At 41.1% G+C, this 15,017-nt stretch overlaps 1 protein-coding gene across 3 annotated transcripts; it reads right to left on the reverse strand.

Annotated features, from left to right (window-relative positions):
• Nucleotides 1–283: 283 nt before the first annotated feature.
• Nucleotides 284–10,451, reverse strand: iqce (IQ motif containing E). 3 transcript variants are annotated; one of them, XM_029505097.1, is made up of 21 exons: nt 10,028–10,451; nt 9,469–9,510; nt 9,281–9,326; nt 9,050–9,199; nt 7,942–8,049; nt 7,665–7,735; nt 7,124–7,237; nt 6,996–7,046; nt 6,842–6,912; nt 6,688–6,760; nt 6,339–6,379; nt 5,659–5,810; nt 4,949–5,004; nt 4,603–4,832; nt 4,256–4,363; nt 3,600–3,888; nt 3,386–3,472; nt 2,696–2,823; nt 2,522–2,607; nt 1,581–1,679; nt 284–1,294 (listed from the first exon to the last, which is right to left on the reverse strand). In XM_029505097.1, exons 1-21 carry the CDS (start codon nt 10,097–10,099, stop codon nt 1,170–1,172), a joined length of 2,199 nt encoding a protein of 732 aa, XP_029360957.1. In that variant the 5' UTR covers nt 10,100–10,451; the 3' UTR covers nt 284–1,169. The 3 variants fall into 3 exon arrangements, 2 of the variants coding, with proteins under 2 accessions (XP_029360957.1, XP_029360949.1); XM_029505089.1 differs by having other exon boundaries at nt 2,522–2,610; XR_003840879.1 differs by having other exon boundaries at nt 1,157–1,294; nt 2,522–2,581.
• Nucleotides 10,452–15,017: the final 4,566 nt, after the last annotated feature.

Below are 15,017 nucleotides of genomic sequence, written 5' to 3' on the forward strand. Positions count from 1 at the left end.
GTAGCTCCTTTACAACCAAAAGTCTGCAAAGTACTTTTACACACAAATCAAATCAGGGCAGGACATAGACAAAGCAGAATATGAATGAATGAATATATATCTCAACACACAGATGCAGTAATCAGAAGGTCATAAATAAATAGTTTTCATTTCAAACTAAAGTTTGCTTTGGTTGCTGATTCTGCTAGCCTTAACTCCTCCTAAAAGTACATAAAAAGGGGACTTACCTGATTTAAGATTCTTTGCTTCCTACGAAGAACCATGTTAGATAGAGGTGTTCGTATAAAAAAAAAGGCTTTTATTGGGTATCTTGGAAATTAAGTTACATACATCACATGGAGACTCCTGCACTCTTTTCGTTAACCTCTCTACAGGTTAGCATTAATCCATTTCAGGGAACAAACATTGGTATTAGACAGACCTTGTATGTCCTCCATTGCACTGATTGTGTGATGATTATTGCAGCAGGCTGATCTATAATTTATTCACAGTTTCACTCAATAGTGCATCAGTTTAAGACCCACCTCCTCAATCACCTCAGAATCCATCATTTGATAAGTGTATGTGATTGATTAGTGTAAGGACATAGTGTTTTACAAAACAATTCATAATTTATTTTTTTTTCCAAGCCTGTGAAAGATGAAGGAATTAATAATGTGCCTCACTTGGACCAGTCATCCCAACAGACATCAATGCATTTACTACTACGATTTTAATTTGTATATTCATGCTGGAGGCACTTTGGCAAATCACTGAGAGTACTTGGCTCAAATAATAAACCGCAAGAGTAACATATCAAAATGAATGTGGACGTCCATTTCCAACAGCAAATCCCTAAACCACCTAAACATTAAAGTGGGTGAGCAGTCAGTCACAATTTGGACGCATCTATACATTCTGATGATGTCCTACATGAGAGCATGATGTTGACGTGCCATTATTTCCATGTCATTAAAGATCGTGCAGCTTAACGTAACTGTTTATTATCCTGAATATATTTGATTATTCCAGCTAGCATTTGATAGGAACCTGGGGAAAGGACATGGCCATTTAAGTCTCTGACATAGACTCTAAGGCAGGTCTAACGCAGACAGAAATTCTCCCTCCCAACACTTCATCACTCTTTCTCACTTACACACATGCACACACACATACACGACTCAAGGAGTTTATAAGATTAAGACTTCTCTGCTTCTCAGGGGGCGTGAGGGAGACATGATGATATCATCTGAATCATCAGAATCAACTGCAGCGATTCCTCCAGACTCAGCTGTGCAATCGTGCTTTGTCTGATCTGCAACAGATATATATGTATACTTGTGATTAATAATATGGGTGTCACTTTCATTAACCACATTTAACTCAAAATTTTATCTGCATACTTCTATATTAATATTTAAGATGTAAGGAAGATTTTTTTTTTTTTTTGATGGTTTAGGCATATTTTTCTCCAGCAAGCATTTTATTACAGCACCAGAAAATCAATAAGCTTTAACTGTACATATAGATACAATTGGGAGACTCAAAGTTAAATTACTTCAGCAGTATAAATAAAGAGAAGAATATGTACTCTCTCTAACCTGCTGTGGTTGTCTTTCTGCAGGCAGCGGTGCTGGACACAGGCCACTGGTCTTCTTTATCTTCCTGCTTTTTTTTGTCATTGTGAAGGGATGCAGCACCTTGAAATCAAAACAATACATAACCAAGGAGTATGCATTACAGGATGAAACAGACACATCCTCAAACACATCAGTGTGGATGATGCAGCTACAGTACTAATACAAATGCGTAAATCTTGGCGTGTCTTCATTTGCTATCTTGCATAATAACATGGACCATACAATGTAAAAACTGCAACAACACGAAAATGACTGCAACTCTACTTCTCCTTGTGAAAAACCAAGTTAAAAGAACTTTTCCAGCAGCACAGTGAAAATGGCGCTGCCCGAAATCTCTTTCACGAAGCCTGTATCACATCAAACGGACGGAGTCTGTAAACACGCAGCAGAAAACTGCTGACATCACTGCGCTGCTCTGTGCACCCATCTGCTGTCAACCTATTAAAAAGCCGGGAAGCTCTGGAAAGGGGTAAAATCCAGCAGGGTCAATTAAAGCAGGGCGAGGTTTAGCAGAGAGCTCTTCAGCAGTTGCAGCTTAAAATGTTTAGAGACGGGGGGTCACATTAGGCAGCAACATTACCAGTCCACAGGACTGCTGAGTGCCCTCATCAGCCTTTGCTATCAAAACTCTGACTGGTGCTGAGGAGACGGGCACCCCAGAATAGATCAGTGTGCCAGAGATGTCTGTAGCTACTCAAACTCATCTGCAAGGTGATGACATGATGCTGCATTCTCAACGAACATCAAGCCTGAACCCCAATCGACAATCTTGACTGGTGACTGACAATGGCGCGTTCACCGTCAAAACTTTGTCCAAAGTTACATGGTTGGTGATTATTTCAATGTTTTAATTTAATTATAAAGTAAGTATTTAATCCCAAAAAGATGTGTGTAGGCCTCACCTGTTCTGCTGGGCGTTGTGCGAGCTCTTCTCGATACCAGTTTGGGCAAACTGTTTACCACTGCAGAAGGCACAGAGAACTCTGAGCTACTGAAGTGGAAAAACACACATATTTCATTACGTTCTGTATGTTTGAATACATTTTTTTTTCCCCCCATGTAGATAAATCAGTCACCTCTCTATTGTAGGACTACACCGAGCCAGGTGTCCCCTGAAAGCAGCCTGTATCATTGTCAAGGCAACTACATCCATCTCTCCACCTACAGAGAAAACTACATCACTGCAGTTTGTTGACTCTGCAGACTGAAAAGACCAGAAGATGACAACAAGATGAGAAAACAGGTTGAGCAGGTGAGAAAAAAAAAGATATGTGAGGAGACAGCAGGACATTACACTACGATAGCAGAAAATGCCTTTTAAGGCTGTTTAACCACGCAGCTGTCAACAATATCCTCTGGTGTGACTGATTCAGTCCTATAAAAAGGAATACATGCAATTTCTGGTTTAGTCAGCATATCCTTATATCCAGCATATTATTCAGAGAAATTTTAATTCCCGTTCACATTATTATACACTTAAAAAAAAAAAAAAAAACACACACACACACACAGAAAAATGTCAAACAAAATAGCACAGGGAAAGAATAATTTTCTGGATAGTTTTGTTTTATACTATACAAAATAAACAAGAATAAACATACTGACAAAGGTCAAATTAAAATAGATCTATTCAAGCACACCCCAACAATAACACCATTAAGACAATAAATAGTTTAAAAAGAACTTGTGATAATGTTAGTGCAATACTGCTGATTAATGTGGCCATTCTGATGAGACTGTGTGGTGTGTTTGTGTGTAGATGAAACCTTAGTTTGTGTGTTTTTCAGCAGGTCCTTGAACTGTGAGTCTCTGATGAGATGTCCTCTTAATGCTGACTGCAACATCACAATGTCCTTAAGATAGAATCCAAAGAGATGGAGATAGAAAAAGAAATCTGGGACAGAGTGTCTGGACATTTTTATATAATATTCCTCTCACACATAAATAACTGCCTTTACATAACTCTGGTGTGTTACATACCCTGTCTCTGTGCTCCCTCCACTTTGTTTGGATGGTTCTTGCTGCTTTCTCTCTTTCTTTGTGTTGTCTTGTCTCACTCCTTTTGTTCTCTGCTTCTCTATCCAAATCTTCATTTCCTTCTCCTCCTTTCTCTCTACCTCCAGTGTCCTCCAGCTTTAATCTACTCTGTAGACTGTCCTCCTGGTCTCCCTCCATTGTGGCAGAAACAGGGGAGAGCACCGCTTGTGCATATTTGATTTTGTCATCCTCAAGAGTTCGGATCCTGAGCCACAACTGCTCCAACTCCTGTCTGACAGACACAAACACCCACAAACAATACAGAGACAGATGAGAACAAAACCAGAAGCGATAGCCGATGTCCTGTGACAGCTGGCAATTTGTCAGCCGATGCCCCTTATTAAAACTACTGAGTCTGGTTTTAAACTAAATACACCAGTTATTCTTTTAGATTTGCGTGTGCATATGATGAGATTTTCATTTTAGGCGACTGTATCATGACAGAAAGCATGCATCATGAGTTATAGATATTTATGACAGCAACACAGTATTCAAAGAAGATGACTTTGATCACGCAGAAGCTTTATAAACTTTAAAAAAATTTTAAAGTTAACAAACAGCAGTAACATAAAATGTTACACTTGGCAAGCAAAACATACTGATGCTGCTGTGTCTCCTTCTCCTGTTCCATCGTTTGCTCCGCTTTCCATCTCTCTGTTTCTTTCTCCAGTTCCTCCATTTCTGTTTTCACCTGTTTTAATTCATCACTGAAAAAAATATAAACACACCACAAATTCAGTCTCATTAATGAAAATTTGATTGATTTATGATGCTCAAAGTCACCCCAGTTACTGTTGTACTAATATGATCCAGCTCCTCGTGGTCTGGTAAACCATGTTTAGCACTTTCCCTTCCACTGTTACACTGTTTACTGAATTAGGCTCATAAAGATTTACAGTGCCTCGAAAAGATGTATGTATTGTACAAAATGTTGCTCCCCACTCACTCTTTTCTTGACAGCATCTCTTGAAGCTCCACCCTCTCCATCTCCAATTGGCTGAGGCGTTCTCTCAGGTCTGTATCCTCCTCCCATTCTTCAGTGATTGTTCCCACGGAGACCACTGCCTCTGTTGCCATGGTAAACCTAAAAATCTCAGTGGGCGTTGCTTGGACCTCCTGATCCAATCGGCTGCTGCTCTTTGCTGAGTGGGTGTGTCTCCTACTGTCGTCAGACCTCTGATTGGATGAGAGAAGAGTCAGTCTGTGTCTGTGTCTCATCTCTATGTGTTGCAATTACATTTACCTGGTGCGCAATTCACACGTGGTTAAAACTAGTTACTGTTTCCTCTCACCTTCTCCACCTCCAGCAACCTTCGCAGCAGTCTCTGTTTACTCCACTCTCTGTAACCTGGAAACACAATCATCTACATTACAATACAGATTAAAATGAAACAATAGTCTTACATATTTTAATTCAGAGTTGAGAATATCTCAGGACTGCAATTAAGGGTTCGCTTTCAGAATGGAGTAATCTGCCAGTCACTTTCCCTAGTAGTCAGTTTGTTATTTCCAGAAAATAATGGGGCCCAATCATAACTCCACAAAGCCCCCATGAGGAAATAGTAATATTTTTTTTACTTGATAAATGCACCAAAGCCTAAGAACATTCAGTTTACTACTATGACTATGAAAGCCAACAAAGAGTGACATTATTGAAGCCAGAGCCACTGATGAATATTCAGACTTGTTTTCTTCAGAAATCATCTGATTATTACAATTGTTGTTGATCACTGTCCAACCAGCTTCCTCGTTTACTAATCATTAAATCATTTCAGGCATAACACTGATTCGATTTTAAATAAGAGCTGAATTAATCAATTATAAAACAAAGAAATGAACCATCAAAGCAAAAAGTAAATGGTGTCATGTTTGGAGGCAGAACTGCAAGAGTGAAACTAAAAACTGATGGAAGGAATAAATGCAGTAAATGTCTGGTGTGTCTGGCTCTGGTTGTCCTGAGTCGGTATACCAGTGTGGGGTCGTGTGAGAAGAAGAAAAAAACCTTTGAGTCCTCCAGCAGGACTGTCAGTGTTGAGTTCCTCTCTCAGTGTCGTGTTCTCCTGTTGAAGCTGTTTCAGCTTCTCAGAGAGACGATGAACCATGGAGCTCAAAGCTTTCTGCTGCCTCTGGGAGCATTTACTCTCTGCTCGATTACTGCGGACAGGAAGAGAGAGAGGGAGGGGCAGTTTCATAGAAAGACAGATTTAATAAAGAGGCAGATGAGGGTATTTACCGGCCATCACCAGTGTGGCAGGCTGCTGTTGTTGTTGTTGTTTCCGCGGTTTAGTTTGTGTGTGCGCATGGGTGTGTCGTCATTCAGTGGGAATGACCACTAAGGTGGTACTGAGAGCTTTGGCAGGTTTATATCCGTTTGCGTGCAGATTTTGTCACCATCATATTATGATTGTTAGGATGTGATATGAGTGTTATGATTGTGAAGGGGGAAACTGGTGTGTGACTATAATGACTGTAGTCATTGGAGTTCATTTCCATGGGACTTTTCCTTTTTAGTTAATCTCATTAAAAAAAATTTGGGAAAAAAAAAAAAAAACAACGTAGGAACACTCACTCAAAAAATTTGCAATCATATCATATTGTGAGGTGTATTATTGTGATCCATTATGACTTCCTGTCAGACCACAGGTCCACCACATGATGCTCAGGCATGTTTTCAGTAGTCACCTTTTCTCTGCAGCTTCTAGTAGCACTCTCAGTCTCTGGATCTGAAAGACAAGGCACATAAAACACACACATTAGGTGAGATTTCAGCTTCCACAGCTGAGCTCACATGATGTGACCAAACATCAGCTTTCACAGAAGAAGCAGAAACACAGCAAGACAAGGAACAATTGTTTGGACTATTTTCATTGTTGGTCTCGTTATCTTATTTCTTTGCTGGTAGCTTCAAATGTTCTACTGTTGGAAACTTTTGTTGAATGTTATAAACATAAAATAGACTTTTTATTTTGACATTCAGGGAGGAAAAAAATAACAAAAATCTGAATTTTAAATGAAGATGCATCAAAGTTACCTCCTCAAAGTAGGTTTCTACGGTGATCTTCAGCTCCTCCAGGTTAGTGGTCCTCAGCTCACTTTGCAGTTTACTGGATAGTAAAATAAATTAACATTGTGCTGCTTCATACATGAATCAAATAGACTTCTGATGAGACAAGCAGACATTTTACCTCAAGGCATTTTCTTTCTCTCTACACTGCTGCTCCAACTTCAAGATTCTCTGCTTCAGCCCATTGAGAACCTTAACAGAGAAAAATCTGTTTCATAGGCCTGTTTAAAATGCACCTTACCAGGAGTCTGCACCAAAAGACTTCACACACTCACCACACTGCCTTCTTTTTTCTTATCCACCAAACTGCGAGTGTAGTCAGACCCCTATAAAGAGAGATCATACAGTTTTTCATCTTTGAAGGTTTCCATGACAAAAATCAAGAGTAATTTAACGATCATACTTTAAAGGGATCCAACAGTTCTTCTATTTGTTTTTCTCTTTTTGCGTTATCTTCCTCCAGGCGGCGCAGTTTGACTTTCATTTGCTGGTTGTCAGATTTCTGAGCCTGTAGACACTGGAGGAAAGGCATAAAGGGAGATAGTCCTAAAAAGAGCATACATGCAAATCCAGAGGGGCCAAATCTGAACAAACTAAAAATGCTTTAAATCTTTGTAGAGGAAAATATCTTCAATCCCTTTTAATTTGTACAGTTATACAGATTTGACTCAGCTACAGATGAGCACACAGGAACTGCAGTCAATGGCCTGCTCAAGGACACTTCAGTAGACTGGCAATGAACACTTTATGTTAAATGCTACTGCAGTAGAAAACCCCCATTTCTTCTGACACACCACCCTGACAGACACTCTGTTCTATCAGCAGGCAGTTTCTCTGAATAGACTTCATTCGTTTGTGTTATTTTTCTGTAATTTAAACTGCAAATCGGCAGGGGGGAGAGTATTCGGGTCACCCCAGCAGGTTCCCAGGTTTTAAGTCCATACCTTCTTGAGGCGAATGATCTCATCATTCATGTCTTCCTTCTCTTTGGAGTCACCTGCCCCAAAGCTGAAGCCTGCAACACACAAAGTCAAACGGGGAAAGAGATCAGTCACAAATTCACTTCAATTGCATTTTTAATTCTTTGTTGAGAAAACAACCGGTGGCAGCAAGTTAATTTTTATTCCTGCTACAGTATCCCAGTCAGAGCCTGGCGCAAAAAAACTCCTGACCTTTAGGCTGGCCACTGGTTTATTTATTCATTCACTGTCATTCTCTCACCATTAGATGCAGAGTGCTGTTGTTTGTGTTTATGTTTCCTCATGCTGAAGGTATGCTTCAGAAATTCTGGTGTGACATCACATTCAGATCTCAGCGTCTGGGACAGATCTGGAGGGGGAAAAAAATCTGACATGAGATTGATGAAGTAACATTTCTAAATATTGACTGTTATTAGCTGTGTGATTACCAGTGTTGCAAGTGATCTTGATATTGTAAAAAGATGTATTCAAGTGAACAGTGATATTCTCCAAAACACCTCAATGCTGAATTTCACTCCTTTGAGAACATTTTATTTCTCCATTCTACAGATTTTGTGTTTAACAATTGATATCTATCTGGCATCCATAATGTAACTCTAAGTAGCTTTTTAGTTCGGTCCTTATATTGTTGGTGCAATCTGCAAAGGGTGTTTTGAGCAACAAAAACATTCATCCTGCACCAAATAGCTGAAGGTAAAGTTATTGACAAATTAGCAATGAAACCTAAACGTGGATGCAGAACACTATAGGAAAATATCTTTTTATTTGTAACAGATAGAAAATTGGACTGATGTTCCTCAGGTGGCCAAAACACATTTGCATGTGAATGCTAATAATTATTCTGTAATGGAATGCCCCCCCCCCCCACAAGATCAAGCCAAAGGGAATATTTTTCTTGCACAGTTGCTTCTCACCAGGTTCCCATAAACATCAGTCCTGAGTAGGACACTTACAAAGTCAGCAAAGCATTTTCAAGCTGAACAAACATTCTGAGTCTCTTAATACTATCTGATCCAAACTGTGGACTTGTTACTAAAGGCACCCCCTGTCTGGGGATCTCCGACAGGCGAGCTCAGTGGTTCATTTATATCTTTACTTACTTTAGTTACTTTAATGATATGGCTTCTTTATAAGCATTGTATTTATTGCCATTTTTGCTTTTGATTTTAATGTATTGTTTTTAACTGTACAACATTTTGTAACTTAGTTTTGAAAAGTACTATACAAATAAAGTGATTATTTTTATGACTATGTTTTATATTATGGTATTTTAGCAGCCCGTCTTCCAGGGTTAGGGTCATTTCTCCTGAGGAGAAACATAGCTTAGGGTATGCTTCTATGGTGCCTACCATGGCCGTTGCTGAGGGATTTGAGAAGTGCTGAGCCACTGTCGCCACTAGTTACTCCTCTGGTGTCTCCAAGGGATGCCCTCGGTAGTCTCCAGGCTGCCACTGCTGCTCTTTTGGGGTTCACATTTAGGCTGGAGAGGTATGGAGATCCTACACACATGCCAACCATATATGAGCAATCATGGAAATCAGGAACAAAATGTCCACATAGAGCTACTCAGCTATTCTTACTTGGAGAAGGAGGAGGCTTCCCAGATGATCTTTTCTTCCTCGTTCTCTGATAGAAGCCAAAAACAAGCCAATAAAGCAGAAGTCAAAAATAATAAACAAATCCGCTATTAGAAATCACACAGGTGGCAAGTCGTCACCAAAAAAAACCAACATACAGACACAATACCATTAACAAAAGCAGATTATACCTTTTCAAAAATATCAGCAGAGAAAGAGAAGCCATCCTCGACCTAAGGTGGGTAGAGGAGAGAGAAGGAGAAAACATTAAGACCAAGAAACAATAAGCATCATGAACTCCACGAAGCTGGGTGTCAAAAACCCCAATTCACATCTGCTAAAACAATAAGACGACAAGAAGTCCTTCAAACACACTCTGGAAACTAAATCAAGCTTGAAATAATGAAATGATGGGGGTAAGTGCAACAATCTGCTGTGTTGTCCTTTTTTAGAGACAGACTCAGTCTTCAACCTAAGATGGACAGAAGAGACAGGCAAGTGTGTGTGTGTGTGTGTGTGTGTGTGTGTGTGTGTGTGTGTGTGAACGCCACGAAGTGTCAAAATAAGATACAACCCTGAACGCTACATAGACAAATACATTTATCAGACAAACGACTTAAAGTTGGAGACATCTTCTCAGTTTTGGTGGCTGATGACTGTCCTTCTGTCCAGCTGTGTCAGTGTGGACTCAGGTCTGTACCGGTTCTACACAGACTGGGTTTGTTTGTTGTCCAAAGCAGAAGGACTCACCAGCTCCTCACAGTCCTCGTCTGTTTGGACATCACTCGCCTCCAGAGACATTTTAGCAGTCGCAGCAAACATCGCGGGGCAACAAACGTCACGTTAAGTCGGAGAACTCGACTTTTTCCGTGTTTAATCGTCTCATTTTCACCCCCCCAAAAGGGATCGAGCAGCTCAGCCCCGGTTCCCCCTTCTTCCCGGCGGACGCAGCAGTGAAAACATGGGTCGACAAAAAAAAAGCCGTTAGCTAAAAGCTACAACTCCAATTTAGCTTCAGCAACACTTTGTGGTTTGTCCGCGTATGAAGTCGGTGTTTCGGCCACAGACACCGACAGCCGTGGTTCCCAGAAAAAGGCCTTTAAAACGTCCCGATTCCGAGCAGATGTCACTGTTTTCACATCCCTGTTTCGGGTTGAGTCGTCTAGCAACCAGGCGGCTGTTGGTGAGCTGCGCTAAGCTAGCGAGGAAGAGCTGCAGCGGCACCGGAAGCCACGCGAGCGCGTCTTCAAAATAAACGTAATACACGTGATAAACTGCCGCAAACTCCTACCAAATCAGGCTTAATATTTTTTATGTAACACACTCTAACTATGGAGTGGCTTTAATACTAAAGTAAATGACGTTAACATAGGAAGAATCCAAAAGGCATCGCTTATTGAGCTTTATTTTGAAAAATAAAGACAGTCGTGCATTAGCAGAGCTTTACAGAGCTCAGACTTAAACCGCAGCTCAGGGCTGAGTCTGAATACTTTCTCTATCCCTCCTTCCACTCACTCATTTCCTTAATCTATCTGTTGGTTCAGAGATGCTGAAGGAAGGCTGCTAAAATATTTTACCCCACATCCTTCCTCACATGAGGAAAAGGGAAGCAAAGAGACGCTTTCCAGGCTGATCCAGAGCTGCATAAATATGTGAAACATATCCAAAGACCCTGCCCTCGGAGCAGATTAAACACTCACATCTTCCTGCTGCTGCTTCCCTTGTTTCACATTTTCACATCTGACACCGCTGTCATAAAGTACAGCCATAAAGTAGGAGCTCCCTTTTATTATAAATGATGCACCTAAACTGTGCTTATCACATATCAGCACATGCAAAGTCTGCAGAAAAAGCATCACACACACACTGCACACCGCTCCTTTTGCATTGTTCTTCACATTATCCTCTGTCTTGCAAACTCCAGGGAGCAGGAGGTGACCTTGTGTTACTGTATCATATTCTCACACGCTGTTTATACAGGTGGGGGACCCCGAGGTCCACACAGCCAGAGCAAATAACGCTACAGCAGATCTGTTTTCTCACAAAATAGTTAGACTGGTCCAAAAACGTGGCTGTTGTACAGCCCAGAAAAGCTGAGGCTGATCTCTAACTGTGAGTTAACAACCCAGCAGACTGGATGGGTGTATAACACTGAGCAAACACGGCTTCATCACAGCATGACATAAAATAAATCTACTTGTTATTATCATTTACAGTATAGACGCTGTCTGACAGTTTCAAAGTCAACAAATGTGGCGTGCAGGTCTAATAGTGTTTGCGTGTAAAGTTGCATGGTAGTTGTAGTATGCATGACAACTTATGAGTGACAAATTGCACTGCATGTTACCTGCAAATACACCGTAACTTTAAAGGGGCCATTTATTGTGTTAAATTTTCTCTGCTGTTCACAGAAGAAAGGATGCGATAGAGACAAAGGTTACCGTTACCACAGCTGGACACAGCTCGTGGTGGATAAATGTACAACAGTCACAGCAAATGTTGTTAGTAACAGTTACTGTGTTGAAAATGTATCTGAAAGAGAACATCACCCAGAAGAAATATGTGATCTTCTAACCACAAGAGACCTTTTTTATAGCTTTCAGTCAGTTATTGATTTGTTTTTGGCAATGATTTGAATTGATGTTTGATGATTGATTGCATCGAGAGGGACTTTTGTCATGTTTTAGTGATTCCCTGCAGGGAATCTTTCGCCATCCCAGCAAATGTTAAAAATAAAGGCATCCAGGATGAAGGCAGCACCCAGCGAACAACTCCAATCCTGATGATGGTGTTTTATCCACGGGCAGTAATAAGAGCAGCATGGCAAACTGGTGAGGAAAAACAAAGATCTCTAACTGGAAATGGGAGAAACCTCAGTATAATGAAACAAAGGCCTTTTCTACGGCTGGACTCTATCAATCTGTAGCTGTTTTCACAGCTATAGTTTCTTTGCTGTTGTTTTCTAAATGTCCACATGGAGGCGATGTGGTCTGGACTAAACTGTATCTGGACTCACACCCAGACCTGATCCATGTCTCTTTTCCAAATGCCCCACCTGCACCCAGAAAAGACTTCACGTCCTTCAGACTCAAGCAAATCAAAGCTTCAGTTTCATCAAGATCCCAGACTGTCACTGTTCCTCTCAGTTTGATCAACATAAAACACATTTTACATGGATTCTGTCCTTCATCATTTATTCACAGTGTTTAATATCCCACCACTTCACCAGCAAATTAGACCAGATATTTCCTGCTTTCCAGAAGCACTGGGCAACAACAGTAATACCTATTCATGTCATAACAGCAGCAAGAGAAAAATGTTTCATACAAGTAAAATAAGGCTTATATGTCATCCGTAAATCATGAGACGTGAGAGAGTCCAAATTTGTCTGGGCACAGTGTTTTTCCCCTTTGACCAGATGATTTATGTGAGCAATAATTTTATCAATAAATAGTTGCAATTGTGAAATATGCACAAGATGATAGAAACAAATAACATAAAAAAACAGCTAGCCCACATGATTTAAAAAGGTCTTACCGAACAGGGATGGTTTTTCTTACATTATATATTCACAGATTATTTATTACCATAATGGCCCTTGATTCGTTTTCATTTGATTGACACTGATAGGAGCATGTCAACATAGAGACACACACATACAGACGCACATCCCACACAATCTTAAAATTTGCATAAACACTGACTGACAAACGGCAAACAGCAGCTGTGAACTGCTCATGAACTTCTCCTATCTCTTCATCTTCAGTGGAAACTTTACAACAAGGGAAGATTACAAGAGAGCGTTTGTGTCATTTCTGTGGCTGAAACAGAAAACTGTGCACGAGCCTGTTGGACAAAACCCTCTCTCAAACATATGATGTATTGCCAACTCCCCAGAACCTAAAACTCTGGGTAAATGGAGACCCGTTATGTTCATTGTGTTCAGGTGCTGCAACCCTAAAGCACATCCTGTCCGGTTGTAAGGTTTGTCTCTCACAAGGCCGATATACGTGGCGACATAACCAGGTTTTAAAAAGCTTAGCTGCAGGCATTGAAGATATACGGAGGCAGGCAATTCTGGGAGGGTCTAAGACAAAGAGAGTTGCAATACAGTTTGTTCAGGAAGGAGGGAAAGTTAATAAGATAATAAGGAAGCAAGGCAGCTTAGAGGATGCTAGTGACTGGGAGATGCAGGTAGATTTAGGAGGAAAGCTTGTTGTTCCCCAGGAAATAGCCTGTACAAAGCTAAGGCCTGATATAATTTTATGGTCTATTAGTAGAAAGAGACTATATTTCCTAGAGCTGACTGTGCCGTGGGAGGATTCAGCTGAAGAAGCAAATGGAAGGAAAAAGCTCAGGTATGCAGAACTAGGTAAGGATGCTGAGCAGCAAGGATGGAAGGTTAGGATTTGTCCAGTGGAAGTAGGTTGTCGAGGGTTTGTAGCCAGACCTGTTGTTGCTTTGTTGAAGGAGTTAGGAGGAAGGGGACAGAGGGTGAGGAAGATGAGGCAGTAAGATCCAGTCAGTGGATTTGGGTTAGAAGAAGTAATAGTAGCTGGGGGCCCAGCAGGGGGGGCTCTTCAGATGGACAGACTCTAGGGAGAAGCAGAGGAAGAAATCCAGGAAGGGGGAAGTGTATTTAAGTGGAGGGTGTGGCCTGTTTGAGCCTCTTTGAGACCATGCGGTTAGTCCAGGTGAGTTGGTGTGTGTTTGAGTATAGGACTGTTCAGGTGAGTTTAGTTGCTGAATCTGCTGGTGTAGCCTGTCCTCCACCTCCTGCACCCTCTATACTTTCATGCCCCCTATCTGAACCAGGGTCTGTATCCCCACCCCGCTTTCACTGGTGCAGTTGGTGAGAGGTCAGAGTAGTTGACAGTGGTGCTGTTTGAGATAGTTGTCTTTGTGTGAGGAGCGGTGATGGCTGGCATTAGGGGGTGACTCTGGGACGCCAGTGTTCACGGTCCAGCCTTCTGGAGGTGTCGTGGGACTAACTAGACGAAACGCAGATGAAAGGAGGTTCCCGCCTGACGACCACAAGGACAGATAGTTATCACCGCTCCCTGGCCTAGTTGGATATCATCTGTAGGGCACATAGAGCAGGGCGAAAGTTTGTTGCTAGGAAGGTAATCACTGTCTGTTTTTTTTTTTTTTTTTTTTTTGCACAAGTTTCTTGTCTTCTCTAAATAAACTCTCTGATCAGAAATGTCAACAGTCAAACCCGATAATATGATCAGATTTATAGTTTAAGCCACACCACAAAAAAAGTCCAAAAACCTAAACTTGATACATTTTCATGAGGTCTTCTGGTGCCTTGCTAATGTTATTAAATCAGGTTTTGGAAAAAGACGAGCGCACAGGCCCGTCAGCAGTCTGTCCAGAATAAATAAAAGTGGACATGCAGACAGGAGTTATGACAGAGCTCAGGGGAGCAGGAAGGAAGGGCTGACCAAACCAGCTGAAGGCCAGGAAACAACTGGAGCAGAAAAAAAAAAAAGAAATCCACACTTTCATTAGCTTTGGAAATATCATTTTCCATGTTTTTATTCCTGCCACACTTATTTTTCTACCTGCACACAGCTCCACTTAAAGGGAAATCATTTTTGGATTGTTGTGTTTAAGACAAAGAGAGAAAGGGAGTGCTTAGTTTTCCAGACGGGGAGGTCAGGGGTCGGTGCAGCCCAGCCAGGTTCACCCACACTGTACTTTTCCTTCAAGCACCGTTTTCTTGTTGAAACGGGAA

The sequence above is a fragment of the Echeneis naucrates genome, chromosome 1 (genome assembly GCF_900963305.1).
Source record: "Echeneis naucrates chromosome 1, fEcheNa1.1, whole genome shotgun sequence".
Taxonomy (NCBI): domain Eukaryota; kingdom Metazoa; phylum Chordata; class Actinopteri; order Carangiformes; family Echeneidae; genus Echeneis; species Echeneis naucrates.

Excerpts from the sequence above, each read along its gene's own strand:
- iqce (XM_029505089.1), bottom strand. The coding sequence starts at position 10,099 with ATGTTTGCTGCGACTGCTAAAATGTCTCTGGAGGCGAGTGATGTCCAA. Across the intron at positions 7,047-7,123 it reads AACTGTTGGATCCCTTTAAA|GGGTCTGACTACACTCGCAG; the intron begins GTATGATCGTTA and ends CTCTCTTTATAG. Across the intron at positions 3,473-3,599 it reads GGAGGGAGCACAGAGACAGG|GACATTGTGATGTTGCAGTC; the intron begins GTATGTAACACA and ends TTCTATCTTAAG.